The sequence below is a fragment of the Atheta coriaria genome, unplaced genomic scaffold, assembly GCF_025399875.1.
Source record: "Atheta coriaria isolate IRGN ID8LTWV9N9 unplaced genomic scaffold, Caltech_Dcor_3.1 hic_scaffold_10_pilon, whole genome shotgun sequence".
In the NCBI taxonomy this organism is placed as follows: Eukaryota; Metazoa; Arthropoda; class Insecta; order Coleoptera; family Staphylinidae; genus Dalotia; species Dalotia coriaria.
The window spans coordinates 8,596,660-8,619,105 of record NW_027045452.1 but is presented as its reverse complement, the minus strand read 5'-3'; the positions used below and the strand labels follow the sequence as shown (position 1 = coordinate 8,619,105).

At 37.2% G+C, this 22,446-nt stretch overlaps 2 protein-coding genes across 6 annotated transcripts in view; one reads left to right on the top strand and one right to left on the bottom strand.

Annotated features, from left to right (window-relative positions):
- Positions 1–142: 142 nt before the first annotated feature.
- LOC135800121 (uncharacterized) overlaps positions 143–22,446 on the bottom strand; it is a 34,197-nt gene continuing 11,893 nt past the window's right edge. For 3 of the 5 annotated variants that reach the window (XM_065313254.1, XM_065313252.1, XM_065313253.1), the window contains exons 3-6: positions 19,273–22,064; positions 4,273–5,119; positions 3,425–3,550; positions 143–2,848 (exon numbers count right to left, since the gene is read on the bottom strand). In XM_065313254.1, the coding sequence (XP_065169326.1) occupies positions 1,770–2,848; positions 3,425–3,550; positions 4,273–5,119; positions 19,273–22,064 (4,844 nt within the window). In that variant the 3' untranslated portion in view covers positions 143–1,769. Of the gene's footprint in view, positions 2,849–3,411; positions 3,551–3,732; positions 3,760–4,272; positions 5,120–19,272; positions 22,065–22,446 lie in introns of those variants that run through there. The other 2 variants (XM_065313255.1, XM_065313256.1) reach the window with 2 other exon arrangements.
- Positions 14,320–16,704, top strand: LOC135800691 (pre-piRNA 3'-exonuclease trimmer-like). The gene is made up of 6 exons (XM_065313996.1): positions 14,320–14,979; positions 15,034–15,662; positions 15,711–16,177; positions 16,224–16,307; positions 16,372–16,460; positions 16,515–16,704. Exons 1-6 carry the CDS (start codon positions 14,822–14,824, stop codon positions 16,678–16,680), a joined length of 1,593 nt encoding a protein of 530 aa, XP_065170068.1. The 5' UTR covers positions 14,320–14,821; the 3' UTR covers positions 16,681–16,704.

Below are 22,446 nucleotides of genomic sequence, written 5' to 3'. Positions count from 1 at the left end.
CACTAGCGCCATCTATACACATATAACTAACCTATTACAACTATACAACTATAAAACTGTAAAAATACAGATTCCTATGATAAGATATTTTGACACTTCGTTGTTACAATTTTAAAATTATACAATTTAAAACAAAACAAAGTATTGCTGTGTCTTTTATTATATCGCCTCATAATTTAAACGTTTTCACACTCCCCAAACGCATTTGCAAGCATTCATTTAATTACATTTGATCACACTTATATTATTATCAGTTGTATGTTTGTTTCAATGTCATCGCCATCTTGTGTTTCCGTTTTATTTAATTTAAATGTCATAATTATTGAATACTTCATATACATAAGTCAATATCATTTAGCATTCGCGCATCGTCGCATCCGTTTACGCCTAATTAGTTGAAAAAGGTCGAAAGACAGTTAAATAGAGGGGGTGAAACTTTGCACAATATGTTAACAGGTGAAAGGGGCGAGGGACTTGTTAAACAATACATAATTATTATCAATTGGTGTGTGTGTGTGAGTGTTTAGTATCTTTAGTATATACACATGTGGTGTTCTGAAGTTTAAATCAACAATTAATCGCATTTTCTACGCCTAGAAAATATAAAACACGTTATTATCGTCGAGAATGAGTGTAACATTTTCATTTTCTTTAGATATTCAGTTGAATTCAGTCAAACGCGCGTTTCTATTCATTAATTTATAGTTAACATATTCAATTATCAATGCGTGAGCAATGTGTATGCATTTATATTCCTCTTTTGTTTGTTATTTGTCTTTTGTTCTTCAATTTCAAAGCGATTTTGTAAATCGCTGCCATTTTGTTTTTATTTTACTATTTATATAGAATAATATATGTGTTTATAGTCTTATCAGCATCGGCATTTCAAGCAACGTAATCACTGTGTGCTCGCAATGGGATGTCTTCGAAAAAATAGAATATCATAACTTTTATAAGCTCTTTGGTTAGTTTCTTTCAATAAAATATCCATTTTTTGCACTACGTTTTGACAACTTTTTGATTATCAATAGAATAAGCATTAATTTATAACAAATCAAGCATTCAATTCAATTCCCAATTGTTTTAGGTTAGAAATGTTAACAGGCTCCAATCTCAATGTATTCCCATCCATGTTTTCGTACATAACCTCTTTTAACCTTACTATTTCCGAGATATATCCGTATGCGCCATTTTTTTTCTCTCTAAATATCGAAATTAAATTTCACATTGCGCCACACGCCTAAAAATTGTACAGTAGTTAACATGATTATTCATCTTGCGGTAAAATCTGCGGAATATATTCTCAACAATTAATATCTACTTTTCTGTTCAGCTAAACAAAAACTATGCAAACACAAATCGAATTTAGTGTTTGTTGGGTTGCAGCACTTGATTTATACTTATAATTTCATTACGTTACGTTTACATGTACTGCTCTATTACGCGTTTAGTAATTTTATTTAGATGATCACAGGAGAACCCCAGATTTTAAGGTTAAGATTAAATTTTTTACGGTTACGTGTGCTGTTTCTTAGGTGTAGATTCCTACATCGGTACGTGTGATTGGAATGTTTCTTTGGTTGTAAATATTTGATATGTTGGAAAATCGCGAATGAAAATTTACTCCAAAGTTGTGTATTTGAAAGATTTGAGGCGTATGTAATTTTTTAGAGGTTAGTGGTATGATTGGTTGCCTATGTTATTTGTCTTTGTACACATACATTTGTCATCTTTGGCACCTTAAAAATATCCAACATATTCAACTAAAATCAGGTATTATCCAGGATGAATTCATCGTCGAGCACGTCCACCGTCCGCACACGCACCCCGGCGGTGGTGACCTTCTCCAAACACTCTGGTTCCACATCCGGCATAATAATACACATAAATGGTTTACCAGTGTTCGTGTCCTTGGGATACACCGTCACAGGCGTGAATTTGTTCTTTTTACCTTCCACGTAGCTCGACAACTGCTGGTAGATATCCGGGTACTGCCGTTTTAAACTAACCCCACGCTGTTGTAGATGGCGCTGTATATTCTGGAAACTAATCTCACGCAACCGCTGAATGGGTTCTTCTCTTAACGGTTTCGACGTTAGAATAATCGCCTCGGGATTCTCTACCTCCCTGTCAGGCACACGGACATCTCGACTGAGCCGCAGTTTACCACAACGTGAGACCAACTGTCGTTCCCATTTCACCGCACCGGCTGCAGGCGCTTCCGAAACCACACACACCGAAACATACAGAACCAGTCGCGAATCAGGATTGTAATTCTTGCACATTTTGACTAGTTCCGCATAGAGTGCAGGTCCCATTTCAGAGGGGAGTAGATCCGCCCATCGGACATAAGTGGGATCACCAAGGCTACCCAATCCGTTACCGAGAAATTTCTCAGCAGCCTCTGGACATGGAAAGAATATTTTCACAGCGCCTTGTCCCTGTGATAGATACCCACGTCGTGCGATTGCTGAAAGAGTTCGTAAAGTATCCTCTTGTTCCTTGGCGGCGGCAATAACCTGTCTACACAGGGTGCCCACACGTGAAAACAGGCAGGTTTTACGGTGTTTCTCCCAGTGTTCACGACGACACCCGCGACTACAATAGGTATACGAGCAGTTGTGGCAGTTTTTAAACTGTGCCGCCTCCGAGGAGCGTGGGGAGGCCGAGCGGCCGCAGCGAGAGTTACGACAGCGGAGAATCGGTGATGCGTGGAGCGAGGCACGTCGACTGTCCGAAGAAGGGCGGCTTGCAGGCTCGCTGCCTTCACTACGACGGCGAAATTGTTCTGCAGCACGCTGGTGTTCTCCTTGTCGACGAATGGGACTAGTATTAGCTGACGCCGTCCCTAAAATACACAAAATATTACTATCTACCCCTTAAATCAACTAAAAATTAATTTCTACTTGAATTTTAAACTAAAACGAAGCAAAATATGTGATATTTACCTTTTGAAAAAAGTAAGCAACCCACTTTACTTTAAATGTACGAGTATATTGGGTTGCTTACATTTAGTTTAAAGCTATAATTACAGCGTATAATCTACGTTTAAGCACATGCGCACAATCTACATTAGTCAATTCGATGAAGATTAATAGCTGAGTGCGATGATTCGTTTACTAAGCCGAATATTGTTGCTAATTATATTGCTGGTATGCAACTTTCAAGAAGCAAGAATAAAATGAGTAGTTTGTGGTGCAATTTGAATTGCAAGAGTAGAGTTGCATTAGAATGTAATTTGCTTACGCATATAGAGATACTCTGTTACAACACCGAACGGTATCATCGCGCGCGTGTATGAAAGGTTGCGTATGTCAACCGTTCGGTTCGGCACTCGGCGCTAGGGCGGCTGCGCATCAGCTGCTTTACGTTTTACGTTTTTTGGTTTAGGAACCTGCAAACGAAACTTACACATGTCTCCTACCTTGGAGACTGGGACTGGGGGCGCGCGTCGACGACGGCAGTCCGAGTAACGAATCCAGCACGTCTTCGAGTGTTGTTGATGATGGCGAGGGTCTACGACTGCCTGCCGTGCTCAAAGCGTTTGAATCTGTTACAGGAAATCAAAATTTTAAAATATACAAATAAATTCAACAAATTTACATTAAAACACCATCACACACCATTATTATAACAATTAATTAAAGATTAGTATTTAAACATAACGTGTAATTAATAATGTTAATAAAATTAAATAAAAACATGCGAAACAAAATGAAATAATGAACTTACCACATTTTTATGAGGTAAATGTGATTTCTGAATTTGAAAAAAAATAAAATTGTACATAAAATCTATTAAAAAATAAATGAAATCAAAAATATATAAAACCTCTACGCTAGACGCTACATATGTCTCTATACAAAATACAATCAGACGTTGAACTTAATTATAAACAACGAATAAAGAAATAAACATAAAATATAAAGATAGGTACATGTACAGACTCGATACAGACACAGAATAAATATGCGTTGTTTAAATATATGTTTTTTGGGTAGTATACCTATAAGAAATCTCTCTCAAATTAAAATTAATAATTTTATATACAAAATTCGACGACGCATGATCAAAACCTGCATAGTTTACACGCGTAAAATGTGAGGTGACTGATTAGTAATGTTATATTATAAATTTGTCGTCGTAATGTGTAAAAATATAAATCTATCATTTATAATATCTATAGCACCGTAGGTAAATCGCTTTCTTTTTTGTTTTTGTTTTTTAAATTATATTCCCGATGGTGTGTTCACTGCGCATGAACAAACTCACCATTATGCGTCTGCAGGTCCAACCGCAGGGTTGTCGGCGGTACCGGCGTGTGATTCATCTGCGTGGGGCTCTCCGTCAAGGTCAACGGAGTCTGTGGTGAGTCCAAGGGTCTTGTACCCACAAAAGAACTCTCCAACCAGCATAATTTCTGACTACCCCTTGGCGACGCTGATCGTGACCTCTGACTGGCAGTCTCTTGACTATCATAACTATGCTCCCTACCCCCACTCTCCGGCCTCAACCCGCTTACGTAATGCACAATCGCCGAGGTGACTTCTTTGATCGACGTCTGAATCTCGGGACTTTCCTGCGGTTGCTGCGCGTGTGGCGGTGTGGATTGTCCGAGAATGGTACTGGCGAGTCTCTCGGCGGGTGTGCGTGGCCGTGCGAGACGTTCCTGCGACCGCCAACCTAGATACGGCTGTCTGTAATTGAAGCTGCCGCGCAGGGACGCCGAGGACGGGGAGACGGCGCCGTTCGGCTGGCAGCGGGCGTTGAATGATGAGCGCGTTGAGGCGCAGGGTGAGGACGCTGTTGAGTTGAGCTTGGAGGTGGACCAGCGTACGAATGGTTGCGAATGCAGCGCCGAGGGGCTTAGCAATACGGGGGATTGTGTGGCGGAACCCAAGCTGCTCAGCGATGTGGTTTTGCTACCCGTACCTGCCCAGCGGCACTCCTTACCGCCGCCATGCGTGGATTTATTACTGCGAAGGAGGAAGCCTTCGCGTGGTACTGCGGCTTGTTTGTACCAATCGGGCACGTTCAGCTTCTGGAGTGAGCGTTGGACGCGGATCTCGTGTTCGGACATCACGCGTTCGCCGCCTTTTTGCAGCTCGTTTTCTGGAGGCTAAAAATTAAATTATATTAATTTACGTTGTGTATAGCTCAACAGAAAGTGTATAAGTGATATTTTCGTGCGTCGGCCAAATTTTGATGTAATGTTTGTTCGTGTTATCATTATTTAATCTACATTCTACGAAAATATACTTCAAATTCATTTATCTATTTAATATAACATGATAACACGTAATTTAATTAATTTAAAAAGTTTGCGCATGCGTAGAAGTTCTATTTCAGCATCATTTACACTTCCGTTACAAATTCGCCTTTTCCGTTTTGCGGCACACGTCCTATTTTCTATTTTCTACGACTTTATTTATATGCTAATGCAGCGCACGCCTCGAAACTCTCGGAAAAGTCATTCACTACTGGCTGAAATTAAAATTTCACATTGATTAGCGATGATATTAGTATTCGCAACGGTCCAGCGCAGTCTCTATCACTAATTAACACCATAAACGACATTGAATCGACCCAAAGTGCCGTTGTAATTAATTAAAACCTCCGCGGCCGTCAATGAAGCTATAAATATCATAGGTGAAACTAATGAGATCATGTCGGCTGTAGAGTAATAATTAAAAACGACACCCGATGACGAAATCGCTATAAAAGTCAATTTAATATTTTTATTTTTTATTAATAAGAAAAAAGGAAGAAAAAACGATGAAAATCAATTGAATGAGTGCAAGTTGCGTGTGGAAATTGAGTTTTAATATTTTATGTGTACCTAAAAGCCTACTATATAAATCATATTGCATAATAGCTATTCTCATGCAATGCAAGTTTACGAGTATCAATCGATACACTTAGGGTTGCCTACATACAAGTAACACGAATTGAGGTTAAAGTTACAATGAAATTTCGTATTTTCACGGCGAATCAAGTTAATTCATGATGATTCGACTACTCAACCAACGTAACAATTGTTTCCAACACAGAATGAACGCCATTTGAATTTTAAAAGGTAAAGTTCGCGTTTTGTGCACGAGTCTCGAGAGGATTCTGAGTCATCCGATCAAATCGTGGCTCATTGTTTACAATTATGCAAAATTAAAATCTAAAAAATATTATTACGACATTATTTTTACTTTAAAATAATAAATAATATTTTTTTAGTTGAAATAAAATTAAAACTGGAGACCTCACACAATGTAGACCTCACTGTGGTGATGCTGTAAACACTAAAGACATTAAAGACCACTAGAAAGGCTTTTCTTAGCCAGGGTATTGTAAACATTGTCTGCGCGCGCTATTTTCAGCGCAATTCGTATGCAATTGTGTGCATTATTAAATAAACCAACTTTAATTGTATTTTATCCGGTCGCAGGATTGTTTGCCTTCAACTGATGGTGTAGTGAATACAAATACAATAATTACATCATGGGATAACAATGCAGATGTTGACCACAGCGTTAAATCACCGATGAGAATACAAAAATAAAAGTGTAAATATAAATACTTTGAAATTAGTATTGATTGTGTTTTTTTGTTTGAATTTTTAAAGTTTAGCACAATGCAATGCACAATTTTTCGGATGGCATATTTTTACTAGTTGAGTGCCAAAGGTTTTCACCTTTTGTCGCAAACACAACCTAAAAATAGCCTCCAATGGCGCATTATGAAACCAAACTAACCGACGTTGACGATGAAACTAGCCCACAAACAGTCGAAAACTTTTCAAAACGCTTTCACAACCGACTGTCACACCGAAAACACAACACAAAAACGATTCTAAAAGTAATAGCCTATTCAAATCGTAGATATGCAACCAAATATACAAACACACACATTTAAATCCTAATTCTAACCCACAAATAAATAACACAAAACTCATGAAAAAAAAAATACAAAAATAAAAAAAATATGTTGTGTTGTGAATTATTGCGGTTTTACGATCGCATGAAATGAGCAAAATTATTACAACAACAACAATGTGGGGTAAAAAACTCGGTCACACAAACAATGCACGACACTCTTACTTACTCTCTGCATGAAATAAACTAACCTACGGCGCACGAAACGGAGGCGCATTTTAAATGAAGTACTGCACAACAAAGAAGAGAAGAAATAAATTATTAATCCAGAAAACGCATAAATTGATGATGGACTGAGTTGATTATTAAAATTGAAATTAATGGAAGCAATTAGTTCAATAATTTCAACAACGATGATGATGGCATGATTAAAGAGTCATCTCATCTCAAGACCAGGATAGTCCCAGTTGAGGACTTGGAGTACTTTGGAAAGAGTGTTTTCAGTTTATGTTCGGAATACTTTCACGCGGTTTCGTGTTGTGTTTGCTTGACCTCTCCGACTGCACTTCGGGGTGAATGCTCGAGAGCTGTCAACAGCAGAAAATATGTTAACTAAATAAATATTATCAATTTAAAAATGTTAAATTTCGCATCCCTAAACGTTTAAAATTAAATTTTTACTTCACTTTGCTTGTATTTAATTTTTTGCGATTTTCTGACACTTTGCATGCCTTCAGGTGATCAACTCTTCTATCTACACCTCCGCAGTGCGCTCATTAGCCGTGTCAAACATTACATTCACCGTTTGAGGTTGAATTCTAATCAAAAAAGTTAAAACAAAAGTTAAAGTTAAAAGGTGTGATTACTTTTCTCTTCTCTTAATTTTAATTTCTTTATTTCATTCTTAGCTTGTTTCATGTCGTGCACATGTGATCAAGATAGCACCACGCACACTGTTGCCGTTTTCATTCTTGGTGATTATTATTACAGTTGTTTCCATCGCGTTGTGTTTAGTTTACGCAGAGCGTAAGAGAAAAGCGGCACTTTAAGATGATCACAAGTCGCAAGAAGGCAGCAAAATCATCACACAACAGTCAGAAGCAAAACGAGGACGATACGCACAGTAATGAGTCGACGACCGATTATTATCCACCGCGTACACATCAAGCACACAAGATGAAAAGATATAAAAAAAGAATAGAAGAATAAAAAAGTACAGCTTATGCACTTGCACTGATAATTATCACTATGATATAGCTGATCTAACGTGATGTGATGTGAATTCGCATTTCCATTACAATAGGCAACCAACTTAACAAATGTGTTTTATGTGTGCATTTGTGATTTATGCAGAAATGTTTGTATTTGTGAATTGTAAAATATTCGCATAGATAGCGAAATGTTTTGTTTCACTTTGTACGCGCAGTTGAGAGAATCACGGAATTCGCTGTCTTTGATCGTCGACCAATACATTTAGCGATTCTACAACGCGATACAGTCGGACATAAATCTCACCAGCGAAACAAGAAACGTACAACTACAACCTACACACTATATCGATGTACATCTAATGATGTAATATAATAGAAAATAGCAAACAATTTTCTTTTTTATTTTATTTCTTTTTTGTAATTATGTGCCTTGATTGCACTTCGATAAATCTCATGATTTGACTAAAGTACATTCACTTGTATGAGTATTTCAATCAGACAGTGTAAATGAACGAACAAAGAGAATAAATGTGTTACGTGGGATGTGGGTGGATTAATGCGCCCATTCAAACCCGTCTTGTCATGTCCAGACTCTGAAAGTCAAAGATTAAAGTAAAGGAATTTACTTGTCCAGTAATATTCATTTACGCCTGTTAAATTTAGGTAATCTACATGTCACATTACTCATCACAACACATTCAATTATTTTTTTAATTTTTAATTTCGAAAACTTTCACTTTAGATGAAAATTGTGCTCATTACTCGCGGGGAGTGACAGATGTACGTACATGTACATTTAATGTTGATTGCTTTCTTTTGTTTGTTTGTTTCACATGCGTAAAATGTGAAATGTGCATTAAGAGATGTGAATATGCTTCAAGTTATATTAAGCTATTAATGTTATTCACAACAGCCGACTATTTTGTTTATTTGATGCATTCCAGATGCGGTGTGATGGGCATTTTAAAAACCAATAAATAGTCTGCATTTGTAGGGATATAATTGGCATTAAACGATAGTCTGAATAGGCTCGGAGTCTGTTCGAATTAAACGCGTCGGACATCCTGCTTATTCCGGCGGTTCGCATTTCACATTTCGCCAGCCGATGCAATTTGTCCATCATGCGCACATTGAACGCATCCTGTCATCCATCCAGCGTTCATGTCTTGATGGCGTTCAATATTTACGACATCAAAATGAACAAAAAGTGAAAACATGAAAAATTAAATATTTTCAAGCAAAATTATGTTTTTTGTTATTTTTTGGCCTAGTTTAAGTTTATCCATCAACAAAAACCTCTAAAATATTAATTTTACGTACATATAAATAAACTACACATGATACAACATGTTATACACTATCAAGTAATTAAAAAAACTAATAAAATACAAAAATAACTTCAACATTAAATTTTTCCTTCAAAATTTATTATTTTTTCTTTAAATTCCTAAATCCCCCTGTAGATAATTATAATCTCCTATTATCTCGACGTCTATTATCTTAACAATGAAATAATTCGTCTCATTCATCTAATTCAATGAATTATTCAATAAACTAATGCGTGCTTCAAGGTACTTACTGAATTTATTTAATACCGAAATAGATTATATTCTAAACACTCAATGCTTCGAATAACAACGCTTCAAACATACACATACACACAATAAAAATGCCCATATGTTGTGTAGTGTTTATATTACCAAGAAAACGTAATATTTTTCCGACGAAATCGACGCAAACAGAATTAACGAAGTGTTAACAACTCGTTAACACTAAAGATCAAACGCGATTATTTACTAGGTCAATTTCCTAACTGCCTCAAGAGTCTAAACAATTTCCAAGTTAACTTTAACTTCAATAATATTTACAACAAATATTATTTTATTTTAAACTAGCTGTTGCCCGCGACTTCGTTCCGGCAGTGTTTAATAAAAATGTAATTCGTTTTTACTCTCTTGTTCTGGACATAATCGTAGTAAGAGTCAATTCTATCAATAAGATTAGCAATTTTAATTTAAAGAAATGAATTCTATAAAGTTTTGTCAATAATGCACTTCAGCGCGCCATCTCGAATTCAACTATTTAACTATAACTATGATTGAATCTCAATGTCAAATTTTATTCTATAGAAAAGAGCTGTTTTGAGAATTTTCCCGGCAATTATTCGAATTTTTCTCACCTCTTAAACCTTCCCTAAACCTCCACGAATAATTCAAGACCAAGATAAGATAAATCCGTTCAGCCGTTTTCGAGTTTTAGCGAGACTAACGAACAGCAATTCATTTATATATATATAGATTTTTGAAAAATACAAATGACCTTGATAACTATCGCAATTAAATGTTTCCACTTCACTCCACATGAGCAGCAAATTTTGCACCTAGTGCCGGCACCCCCAAATTTTCCGGTCCATTAGCCCCCGAGTTCGTTTACATCCGATTATGTACCTACAACTACGCCTACGTCACATTGTCGCATTGTTAGTAGTCACACTTTGTGCACTCGCGCACTGCTTGCACATGCATGATTGATCCCATCTCTCATCACACTGGTGGTCCATGTTGGGGACGGCCCCTTCAAAGTGCCTTCAAAGTTAACAACCCTTTCCATTCACAACCGCAACTTCCGCAGCTTTTATCTATCAGGGAAGGGCGACGAACTTACGCAGCACAAAACAGTCACCCTGTTGCAGTCTTTTAAAATCTGCTACTGGGGACGGAGGATATGATAGCAACACGTCAGTGTGATGTGTTCTTCCTGTTCCTGTTGAACAGTGACACAATGTTTAAATGGTTCACATTTGTAAATGCAACCCTCAATACAAATAAATGCAACCCTCAATACAAATAAAAAGGGGAAGTTTAGTTGGTACTACGGGTGTGAAATACCGGTATTAATATCGGAATACCGGTTATTTTCTTTAAAAACCTATATTTTAATTTTTCATTAAATTTTCTTATTTTACCAATGCCAGAATTACCGGTTAACCGATATTTTAATATAAAAAATACCGAAATACCGGTATTAACATCGGTATATCGGTATTTTTTTTTGAAAAACCGATATTTCAATAGATTATTAATATTTTTAATTTTACAAATGCCGGTTAACCGGTATTTTAACAATAAAAAATTCCGAAACACCGGTATTCAATTAAAAATTCACATCCCTTGAAACAACTTGATTTTTTTATGTTTTCTTTGGTCAATAAAACTTATTGTTTCTTTTCTTGTGTCTTTGACTCCTTGGCTCAAGAAAGTAACCAATATATTCAATGTGGGCGACTCTCAACCATCAATTAGACTCAATTATGCATGCTGCCAGCGAATGCAATATGGAACGTGTATGTTTTGTGTTGTCCATCAACGCCTATTGTGTGCAGCGGCTGCAGTGTGTGGTAATATTCCCACTAAACCAACAAGAAACGCGCCGGCATGGCGATAACAGCCGTAACAAGAACAAGGTGTGTTTTCTTTGCCCTGCCTCGATGCCTTATTGCCTCTATCGGCGTCACACGTGTAGTAAAATATGCGCGTGTCAACAAAACTTACAAGCTTCCAGCGGAGGAAACCGCATTTCAATATTACCGCACCGATAACGCCTCAAATTCTTATCAATAGGTATTGTATAATTAATATTCAAGTAACTAAATTTTAAAAATTTAAATTTTCTTTAAAAACAAAAAAAATATAAAATTTTGTTTGATAATCTAGATGTGTAATATAAACTAGGTCCAAGTGTATATTTTTAAGATGAATTACCATCTCGTTAATGTGTTAATAGCAAAACCATGTTGCCGCATTACCATCATTACCAACTATCAACATAAACATAAATAAATGTAAAAATTCCCGTGCTATAAACATCACGTACGATTTATGTTTTTTTCTGCCTGCATAGCAAAAACAAAGGCGTCATCAATTTCTAATTTAAACCGTCCTAATTTTGCGCAAATGGTATTTGGAGTAAAATTTGAATCGAATGACAAGCACGAGGAAGTCGTTGTCGTCGTCGTCGCCGGCCCGCTGAAGAATGCGATAACGCTCGGCTGAATTGCTCGTCGAATGCGCTGTGTGCTGCATAAACCTCTCTAAGCCTAAGAATAAGTAGGCTTCATTGCGCGCGCGCTGTGTAATCGAGCGATTGCTCCAAGCTCGCAATTCGGCCCACAATGCATCGGATGTGCGCGGAATGTTTTCCAGCCGCGCCACCAGGAATTGGAATACATTCTTTGCAGCACATACGTTTGAAATTCTATTATTAACCATATGTTCGGTGCTTATACGCCAACTCAAAGCTTTGTCCATGTGAGAACACATTGTATATCAGTAATCTATATTTGGGCGGCGTTGAAAATGTGTTTACGCCAGTGGAGGCTTTTGCCATTTCAAAATTGCTATCCGCAATCAACAATTTAAGCAACAATTTCAAATTACACATCAAATTGACCTTCGTTTATGCGAGAAACGTGTAAAGAGTTTTGAAAGTTGCCTGGAAACATCATGAAACCATGAAACGCGCTAAAAATAGGCGGCATCCTCTCTTGCACACGCACTCCCGAGACGAAATAAACGCGTTTTGTTTGCGCATTAAATTCAGCATTCACCTCTCCGCTGCTGAAAACGCACGTGCGCTCATTAACTTGCGTAAAAATACCTATAAAGGAAGTAAACAAATTCCCGCTAACCTAAATTTAGACGGATTTTAAAATATTCTCTGCGTATTGTACGAGTTATGATTTCAACTCACTCACCAATAATGAAATCAATGTGTAATCAGAACGATTTCGCACCGATTGTGTTATTATTGCAATAAAAGAGAAAGTCAACTCACCTGCAACAAAGAGAAACACAATATTAACAACACAATCAATTAAAAACTTCAATTTTATAGTAATAACGAAAACACTTAGAAAATCAAATCAAACAGGAAATTGAATTCAATTCGAGTGCATTTTAAGATCTACCTAGTCATTTGCATGAATGGCCAATTCACAAGATGAAAATTCAAATCCTAAACCATAAATAAACGCCGTCGGTGTGCGTTAAACCCACTCAATTTCGTCCCGTCCCATCCAATCGATGCGATTGCGCCTAATCTTCATCTCAGTCATCTCATTGCATATTTTACTGCGTAAAGAATAAACGGTAGAAATGCCCGGCAGATAGGCTAACCATCTACCTACGAGCGATGCAAGTTATGGCGGAATTGTACGAATCAAACGAAGAACGAGGACAAAGAGGCACGCGGATTGATTGAGACGTACAACAAACCATCATTGCATAGTCAACAATGAGAGACTTTATCACTTGGAATATTAAATTAACATGTAGATGGTTACATTTTCTAACAGTACACGAACTTTCTGTTTGTGTTTTTACCTTAAAACTTACAACTTAATTTACAGCATAATAATTGAGGTAATAATTGTAAAATTACGCACTTTGAGCGTTCATCATTTGTGATATTAAAGGTCGGACAATGTATTAATGTAATTTTATTTCCTCTGCGTTAATAAATTGAAATAAATGTAGAAAATGATAAAAAGCGGAAATGACGAGCAGAAACATGTCAAAACATAATAACTAAAAATTGACATGATAAATTAGAATTGATCTTTTTCTATTTTTGGTATTTTTATATAAAATATATTTTTGTAGACAGAGAAAAATAGTAAAAATAAATTTTAATTAAATTTTACTCTAGAGATGTCGAGAAATAGTGATGAGACCATGAAATAAACGAGTGGAAAGCTTGGAAATGGAAAACCCAGTGCTGGAGATGATTGAGTCGAGATGTAATTACGACGTGCGTTGATTGGCATTTGATGAGCCGACGCATATCCCACCAACACCAAGTGTTTATCGCATATAAAAACCGGAAATAAAATATGCGCGTTTTCGCGTAGTGAAGGTGTCAAACGTTTACCTTGACCATTAAAACACGCTTCGATTGGTCCGTTCGATTGCACGAGCAACGACCTCAAATCAAATAAAACGTTGAAATTCCTTTCCAAATTCGACGCACGCATCGATTTTATAAACTACTATCCTAAATAAGCCTACAATCATTTATTCTAGACGTTTTACTTACATTTCTGATGTATTTCTCCCTCATTTTCTTCGTTTTCTCATACGTTCTGACATTATATTTGAACATTGTCACTGTTTAACACACAAAAACTATAATTAAGTAATATGGTACCAGGTGAGAGTCCAACCCAAGACTAAAATCGCACCGACATCGCGAAGGCCCTCGTATCGCACGACATTTATTGGGCCAATGCTGTTAATTAGCCCGCTGACATTACATGCAATTACGGAATTGTTACCAATTGTCGTAGTGCGCCATTATCGACTATTAGATTACGATTAATTCTTCGCCTCAAATAAATTCCACTTGAAAAACATTAAATATTCATAAATTAAAAACAAAATCAATACTTGTGCACAACAAGTACAATAATTTTTCCGTTGAAGCAGTAAATCTGTTTGTGCGTCTAAATTCCATGAATTCTTGCGTTGGTAAGCTTTTTTTCTGTGTGCTAGGCAGTAAAACCGTTTATCTGCTGCAGTGGTGCACGAAACACAATAGATGCTTAAGCTACCTGTCACAACAAAGTCATCCCATCTCTAAATAGATTTACGACCTTCAAAATGCTTTCTCAACGCTTAAAGCTAATGAATATAAACGAAAACAAAAAGCGCTACCACACGAGTTTCAAACCTAACCTCTGATATTTTGATGTGTACAAGTTGTAGTCCGATTAAAATGAGTGAAATACTGTGTGATAACTTCGAACAGCAGCTGCCGGAGATAATCACAGCGATAAATAAGTCGCGATTTGTTGCAATCGACACAGAATTCACTGCTTTGTATCTGCAAAACAGCGATCAACGCAGGTACAACACATTTATAACCTTAAAAATTATATTTATGAAATTATTTGTTTTTAGTTTGTTTGATACTCCTGAAGACCGTTATGCGAAGTTATATCGAACTGTTCAACACACAATACCTATCCAAATCGGTTTATCTGCATTTTCTTTTGATCCTGGTGTTAATATCTATCAATCTAAAACATTCACGTTTTATATTTGGCCTAAACCAATAATGAGCATCAATTTACTGATGCAGATCCAAGCGACAAGTTTCCAGTTCCTAAGCCAACATGATTTTGACTATAATAAATTAATCTACTATGGGATACCCTTCCTGAATAGAAAACAACATTTCCAAGTACAAAATGATTTAAAAGAAGAAAATTGGCCTATTGATTGTGTCATTGAGAAGTATTTAGATGATATTGACAAGAATATTCACACCTGGTGGATGTCAGATAATGAAAATGATGATAAATTGATTATTGAATCATTAAAACATAAATTAAAATATGATATTGATGCATGGTATCATCTACAGAATCATTTAAGACATAATTATCAAGATGTAAGCAAAAATAAAAGATTATGGACTGAAAAAAGTGAAGAAAATGATTTAATACTCACTAAAGTGACTGACAAAAAATTTAAAGAGTTAAATATCAAGGATAATCTCAAAGAAAACACAATAAGATCTGCTCTTGGTTTTCTCGTGTTTATCAAGCTTTAGTCTCATCAAAAACCTATTGTAGGACACAATCTTCTAATGGATTTGTTATTACTGTTAAATACTTTCGACGAGCTTCCAATATCATACAAAAAATTCAAAAGTAAACTACACAATGATTTTCCCCTGATATATGACACGAAATGCCTAAGTTTTAAAGTCCTTAGAAAAATTCCAAAGAAACTAGAATGGAAGAGGAATACACTTGAGGATTTATACGAATACTGGCTGGATGGACGCGGGAAAACAATGAGTTACAACACGCCGCTGGTAAAAACCGACATGGTGCTACAAAATAATTCATATCACCACGCGGGATGGGATAGTTACTGCACGGGTTTTGTGTTTGTGCATATGGCGCATTACATAGCCGCACGTCAATTGGGAATAAAAAGTCACAAATCAAGGAATATCACGAGTTCAGAGCATTTGCACGCTGTGAAAATGATTGAGAATCAAGTGAATTTGATTCAAGCATCCCTGTCACACATTGTAAGTTTTTCTAGAAAATTTGTTTCGTTTTAATTTATTTTTGAAGCAAATTGATGGTCCGGATCCGAAATCAACGCGTCCACCATGGTTAGTGGCTATTTCCTTGGAAAATCACCTGGATACATCTCAAGTAATTGTTTTAATTCATGTTTAATTTTTAAACAAATTAATTGTGTTTTGTTTTGAATTCGTAGGTTAGGTTAGCGTTGTCAACGTATAGACACATAGATATTGAACAAATCACGACACAAAAGGCGATTATTGCTGTGTCTTCTGTGAATGAGTGAGTATTGTTTGTTTTTGTGTGAATTATGTCTAAAAATATGCTTTTATGCAGTGCTGATGAGATTCTGGAGAGGTTTTCCAAGCGTAACGATTTTGTCATCAGAAAATACAATTCTCTACTGCATAATAAATACGCTCATCAATTATTCAAATTATCTATTGGCATGTGTGCCTTTACAGCTGTTGGGCTTTTTTATTCCATGTATAAACGTATTTAAATAAAGATTTGAAGGTGATTGTTATCTTACCGTAATTCTTTTGAGTAGTAACACAGTCATGATTTCAAAATGGCGTAGTAAACAACTGAACGAAACAAACACAACAACTAAACTGCGCGTGTGGAGTGTTTACAGTGTTGCCATGATACTATCTCACATAAACGCACCCTAGCGGTGATTTTAGAAACTAATAACCTGATTTTTTTAATTTCTTGAATATTCTAGCATATCATGATGATTAAACTGAATGAAATCGATCAGTAGGTGTAAAATTGATGCGTACGTTCATTATTTACAGTTATCCCTGCATCATGCAAGTATAATTCAGCTATCTCTGCGTATACATATGCATATACTCAAAATGGTCGCCAACGGCACGCATAACAAAGATTCTATTTGTTGTACATAACAGTTGCTTAGTTGCACGGACGATAACAGAGTGAGTACTTACATTTAAAGATTGAGAACACCGTTGAATATTTATAAGGTTATTATTACGCGTGCAGAAGCATATAAATGCTGTGTTGGTTGCATATAGTAACTTTTTATAACGCAACTGACTTTCAACTTGTAGTTATGGGAAAAGTAAAAAGTTTCGTTGATGATGTTTGCGTTAGCTGATGATAATGATGCGTCTAGCTATCAAATTACTTACGAGGTGTATGAGCAAGCGCAGTAAACGCAGGTAAAGTAAATGTTAATACTGCAGAAGTAAAGAAATAACGTACGTGAAAGGAGAGACTAAAAATAATCTTAAGTAAAGCTAATCGTCGTGGCTAGAGGTAAAAGTTGTAGATGTACTTCGTAGATAATCAAGAATTAAGATGATTTATTTCTAGGAAAGAATTACAAACGAAATTTTGAAAGATTTCATTAAATAATAATTGTAATTTATGTTTCAAGCTTTTAATTAAATTTTCTTTTAAATTTCATTATAAATCATTGATTTATCTTTGATTTTCTACTTTCAAAACCTAAAAAACAAGGTTTAACCTAATAAATAACAATATCTATTGCCTTTTGAGGATTGTGTAGTAATTTCAAAGTGGAAATCGATACAAATGTTACTCTGCAATAGAAACAGAGGAAAAACTAGTCCTTGACAGAAAAAGTGAATCAATCGAACGTAGACCTCGATAGTTAATAACTTATTGATACAACACGGAACTTGTAATAAACTTTAAACACTCATCAATATTCCAGCTCTGACCAAAGGTATAGATTTTATAAGTTTATTACCTTATTCACTCAATTTATTCCGAGTTAATTTCCCTGTTTACGCTGCGATAGTTTACAACTTTGATTGATTTACAAATGAAAGCGGCGATTGAAGAACTTGAAGTTGAAATGCAAGAAGCGTAAGCATTGTACGCATTTCAAAACGGCATAAATTCATCACGCCAATGTGGGGAATGCAATTTCTATTGAACGGATGTCAATAAAATGACTTTGGAAGTCCTCAGAGCCGGCGGAAGGAAATATTTTACAAATTTCTTGATTATTCTGTATAATATGATGATAAAAATTTATTTTTTGGGGTTAACAATGACTAGATTATTATTGAATCAAATGAAAAAAGAAAAAGTTGAATAATTTATTAAGTTTTTGAGTTATTTACGAATTTATGCTTTTAGGAGCAATCAGGGTCGTACTAACGCAATATTTAACAAATACCTAGCTCACTCTGTATATAATACTCACAAAAATATAATTTTCCCTTTAAAAAATCCCTAAATTTTCCCTAAAAGGAATAAAAAAAGAAAAAACTGTCTAACTGATTGCATTTTTGAGTTATTTATGAACTTTTCCTCGCTGCAGTTGAAGAACTAAAAGTTATTCGACCTCACGTGGTGGCACCAACTGAGGGTGGTAAAAACCCAGCTTATACCGCCGAGATAATTTATGTGCAGACACGCACAGCGTTTAGATAATTGAAAAACAGCAAAACTGCAACAAACACAACGCGTTACTCATACAAACACTCTGTATGTGACTACTTTGTACTTCCTCTGAAAAGGAGACCTTATGGTCGGTGCGCGCAACGGGGCTCACGGTTAGATAACCGTAACCGGCGCGCCGGCTGTTTGGGGCGTCCGCGCGAGGCGGAAACGAGGAAGGCGCTTCTTCCGGTGACCGGTAAGGTTCGTATAACTCGTATAACTCGTGCCTTATGATTACACTACGATTACACTCAACAGCTGACACTTAAACGATAAAAACTTTAACACTCACATTGAAATCCCACATTTTTATCATTTATCACTGGCGAGTATTAAATCCAATCGATGTGCGCTGCGTAAAAGTCTAAAACAAGGCGTTGCACTCCACAAAGTATTATATTACGCTTTAAAATAAACAAAAATTTAATTATTTTTGGTTTAAAATGAAAAAAACAATTTTTTGAGTGATTTTTCACGTTTTACGCGACGAGGACACAACTCACCGAGAGTAGGTTAGTAACACGACTCCTGATTCCGCAATGGGGTTGATTTACGCGTATGAAACGCGAGTGCGCAAGATTTTACGTGGGTGTGTTATACATATACATATGAGTTGATTGTGTATAGGTGTTTATAAATGTTTGGTACTCACCTCGACAACCTTGAGATTCTGCTTGTCGAGCAGAAACTCCATGGACTTGTGCGGCCTGCCCTGACGATGCTGCTGCAGGTGTTTATTAGGTGCACGCAATGGTGCAGCCGCAGCCGCCGCCGCGTTGTTGTTTGTCGTCGGCGGCTCGTGGCCGAGATTCATAAGACTGCGCGTCTTCGCATGGCCGTGCCCGCTTGTGATGACCGTCACCTCAGTGTCGAGGTCCGTCTCGATCAACCCCATCGGCTCCATGGGCCTCCCCCGACCCACATCGATCCGTTCACGCGGCACCTGCGCGCCGCCACCCGTTCGCTTCACGCATGCACCGACAACGCGCGGCGGCATTTTCGGAAGTGGCGGTTTCGCGCTCAACTTATCAACTATTTCAACGCCAACGCCATCAACTTGCACTTTGCTAAACTTTACATTTTCTTGTACACCTAATCCAACTACTGGTGTTGAAGTATTCGTAGTAGTGGTAATCACTTCCGGTCCTTTGAGTGGGATATAAATATAATCATCTTTCGTAGCGAGACGTTGTCCAGTCGTAGATTGAAATTGTAGTTTATTATTAACTCCAGATTCTTTTAATGATGTGGTTTGACGTTGTTTTTTCTTTTCATCTTGATTTTTAGCTGCACGAGTGGAAAACCGGAAGCTGGCGATACGAGAGAAAAATCCACCGATGCCGCGCGTGTTGCTCTTCGGCTGAACAACACCAACCGGCTCCATCGCTGGTACCGCTTGTACTGAACCAGTGAGTTTTACTTTGGAGTACCTCTCCTCGTGTTGCGCCGGTGTAGTGGGGGCTTCACAGTGTTCACTCGTATTCTCCCGCATTGGAACTTCCACACTCCTTCTCTTAGCAATAACATCATGTGGAAGTTGATGATGTTGATATCTACGACGGACAAGTTCTTCACTTACAGCAGGTTTCATACCTTCATTATCATCTGTGGAATCATCACTGACCAACACACGTTGTCTTAATGTTAATTCCGGTTGGGATCTTGTGAATAATTTCCTTGGAGGTACAACAGGACCCTGTACATCACGATCTGGAGTTGTACTACAACTAGAATCTTCATGTTCAGTTGTTATTGAAGCAGAATCATCCCTCCAGTTTACTTCAGAGATAACCGGACTGAAATGGACGCCTTTTGTGCTATTACTTAAAGATTTCACTAAATTTTTATCATTTTCATCGTTTTTTTGTTGAATTTCATTAGTGCTTATACTCCTGTTGATCAAAGAACTCTTCCTAGGCGGATATTGATAATCCAAGTCAGCCAAATTCGGTGTACTAATAACATTCCTGTTATTAATGTTATTCATAGGTGTTGATGCAACTAAATTAAGTTGTTCGATGCTTTTCACTCCGAAACTCTGTATAGATGTCTCTGAGATAGCTTTCAAAGCATTCTCACGATCGAATTTATATATAGTCATCCCTTTATCCTTCAACTTTTTATTTTTTATCTCCTCATCACTCATATCAATAGAATTAGTCATAGCTTCCAGATAACTACCTTCTCTTCGAAAAGATGAAGTCGCTTCCATGTCACTCGCTGAACTTATACTCGACGTATCATATTTTAATCTAATAGTAATTTTATCTCCATATTCAGCACGTTGATACCTCGATAGTTTCGGCATGGTGAAATCCTCCGAATGTCCAGAATCAGTCGAATCCAAACTGGATAGCGTTGATATGTCACAGTTGATTGTTGCAATTGATGCACTGGTATTAAAATTAACTGTGGATGTTATCCCACCCGCTAGATTGAGATCTTTCGGCACGCTGGAGACCACGCACGGCGCGTCGTCCGCGTTGCCACTGCCGGTGAGATTCGGGACGCTCGTCGCCGTCGCCAGCGGGCTAAAATTACCACATTCCGTCTCCGCACATGTCACCTGATCTAAATTTACTCCGACTGCTTCATCCACAACAGTAGTGATATTTCTACGTTTACCATTACGCATGAATCTCTCAATGAGTGGACTTCTATGCTCGTACTGATCAACATTACTTAAATCATGATAACTCACGCCAAAGTTCCCCGTGAAGGTCTGGAAGACATCGCCGTCATACGCCGCGAATCTATCTGCGATCTTCAGACGGTATTTCTCAAGCGCATCGTCCTGGGAGCGAATCTCAACACGAGTTTTATAAATGTTTTTATTTGTTGTTGATTGATGATGATTGATCATCATGTTAGGAATACTGGAACTCTTCATTTTTGAGTTGTAGAAGTTATCACTGTAGCCGCTGTCCTCGCTGAGGTTCTCCGAAGAGATTTTCACAGTTTTAGCGCCATTGCTATGCAACCCATCGAAACTACGCCATGTTTTTAAGTTGACTGATTTACTACTGTCGTAACGAGCTGCTTCAAGTGTCTCTTCACTATCTGCACTGTCGCTGCCACTGCTGCAATTAGCGCTGTTGTCGTACAGGAGTGAATCATGACTCTGGCGCTTCTTTTTCGGCAGCAAGTCGATTTTTAACGCTTTGTAATACTCGGCTGAATCATCATCACTGTGTGCACCACGCTCTAAACTATCGGGACTAACATTGCCTCGTCCGCCTTTTCTTTCGAGGGAATCATAGCTAAAGTTGCTGAAAATACTTGGGGAACTACTAGAGATGTCTTGGCATTGTTTCTCGAGGCTTTCGAATTGTAACAGGCTGGAGGAGCGACTGATTGAGGACTCGTCGTCGCTGAGGAGGACTTCTTGGCGGCGGCGTTTGGCGGGGCAGGCGACTTCACGGTCCGATTCACATTCAGCATCATCTGATAACACAACAATAAGATATTATATATTTTATTTGTAATTGGTCGAAGTCTAGACTGTGGTAAATCGACGCGGCGCCATTTGCAATTTTAACTTTATGGCTTTCGGGTTGTAAAGCCATATTAAGTTTAAAATCCTGTTTAATCTGATTATGAAGACTATGTCAACGTAATTTATGTTGTGTATTTATGAAAATAGTCAATATCTTCCGCATTTTGAAATTTTTTGCAACGAAATTACGTGGTGTGTTATAAAATTCTATTTCTAGCCGTAATAACTGCTTGCATTGTTCGCATATTTGCATACTTTCCGCTCGACCTCGCGCCGCATGCAAATGTCTCATATCAAAACATTTCCAAACGCATATTATGAAATATCTTT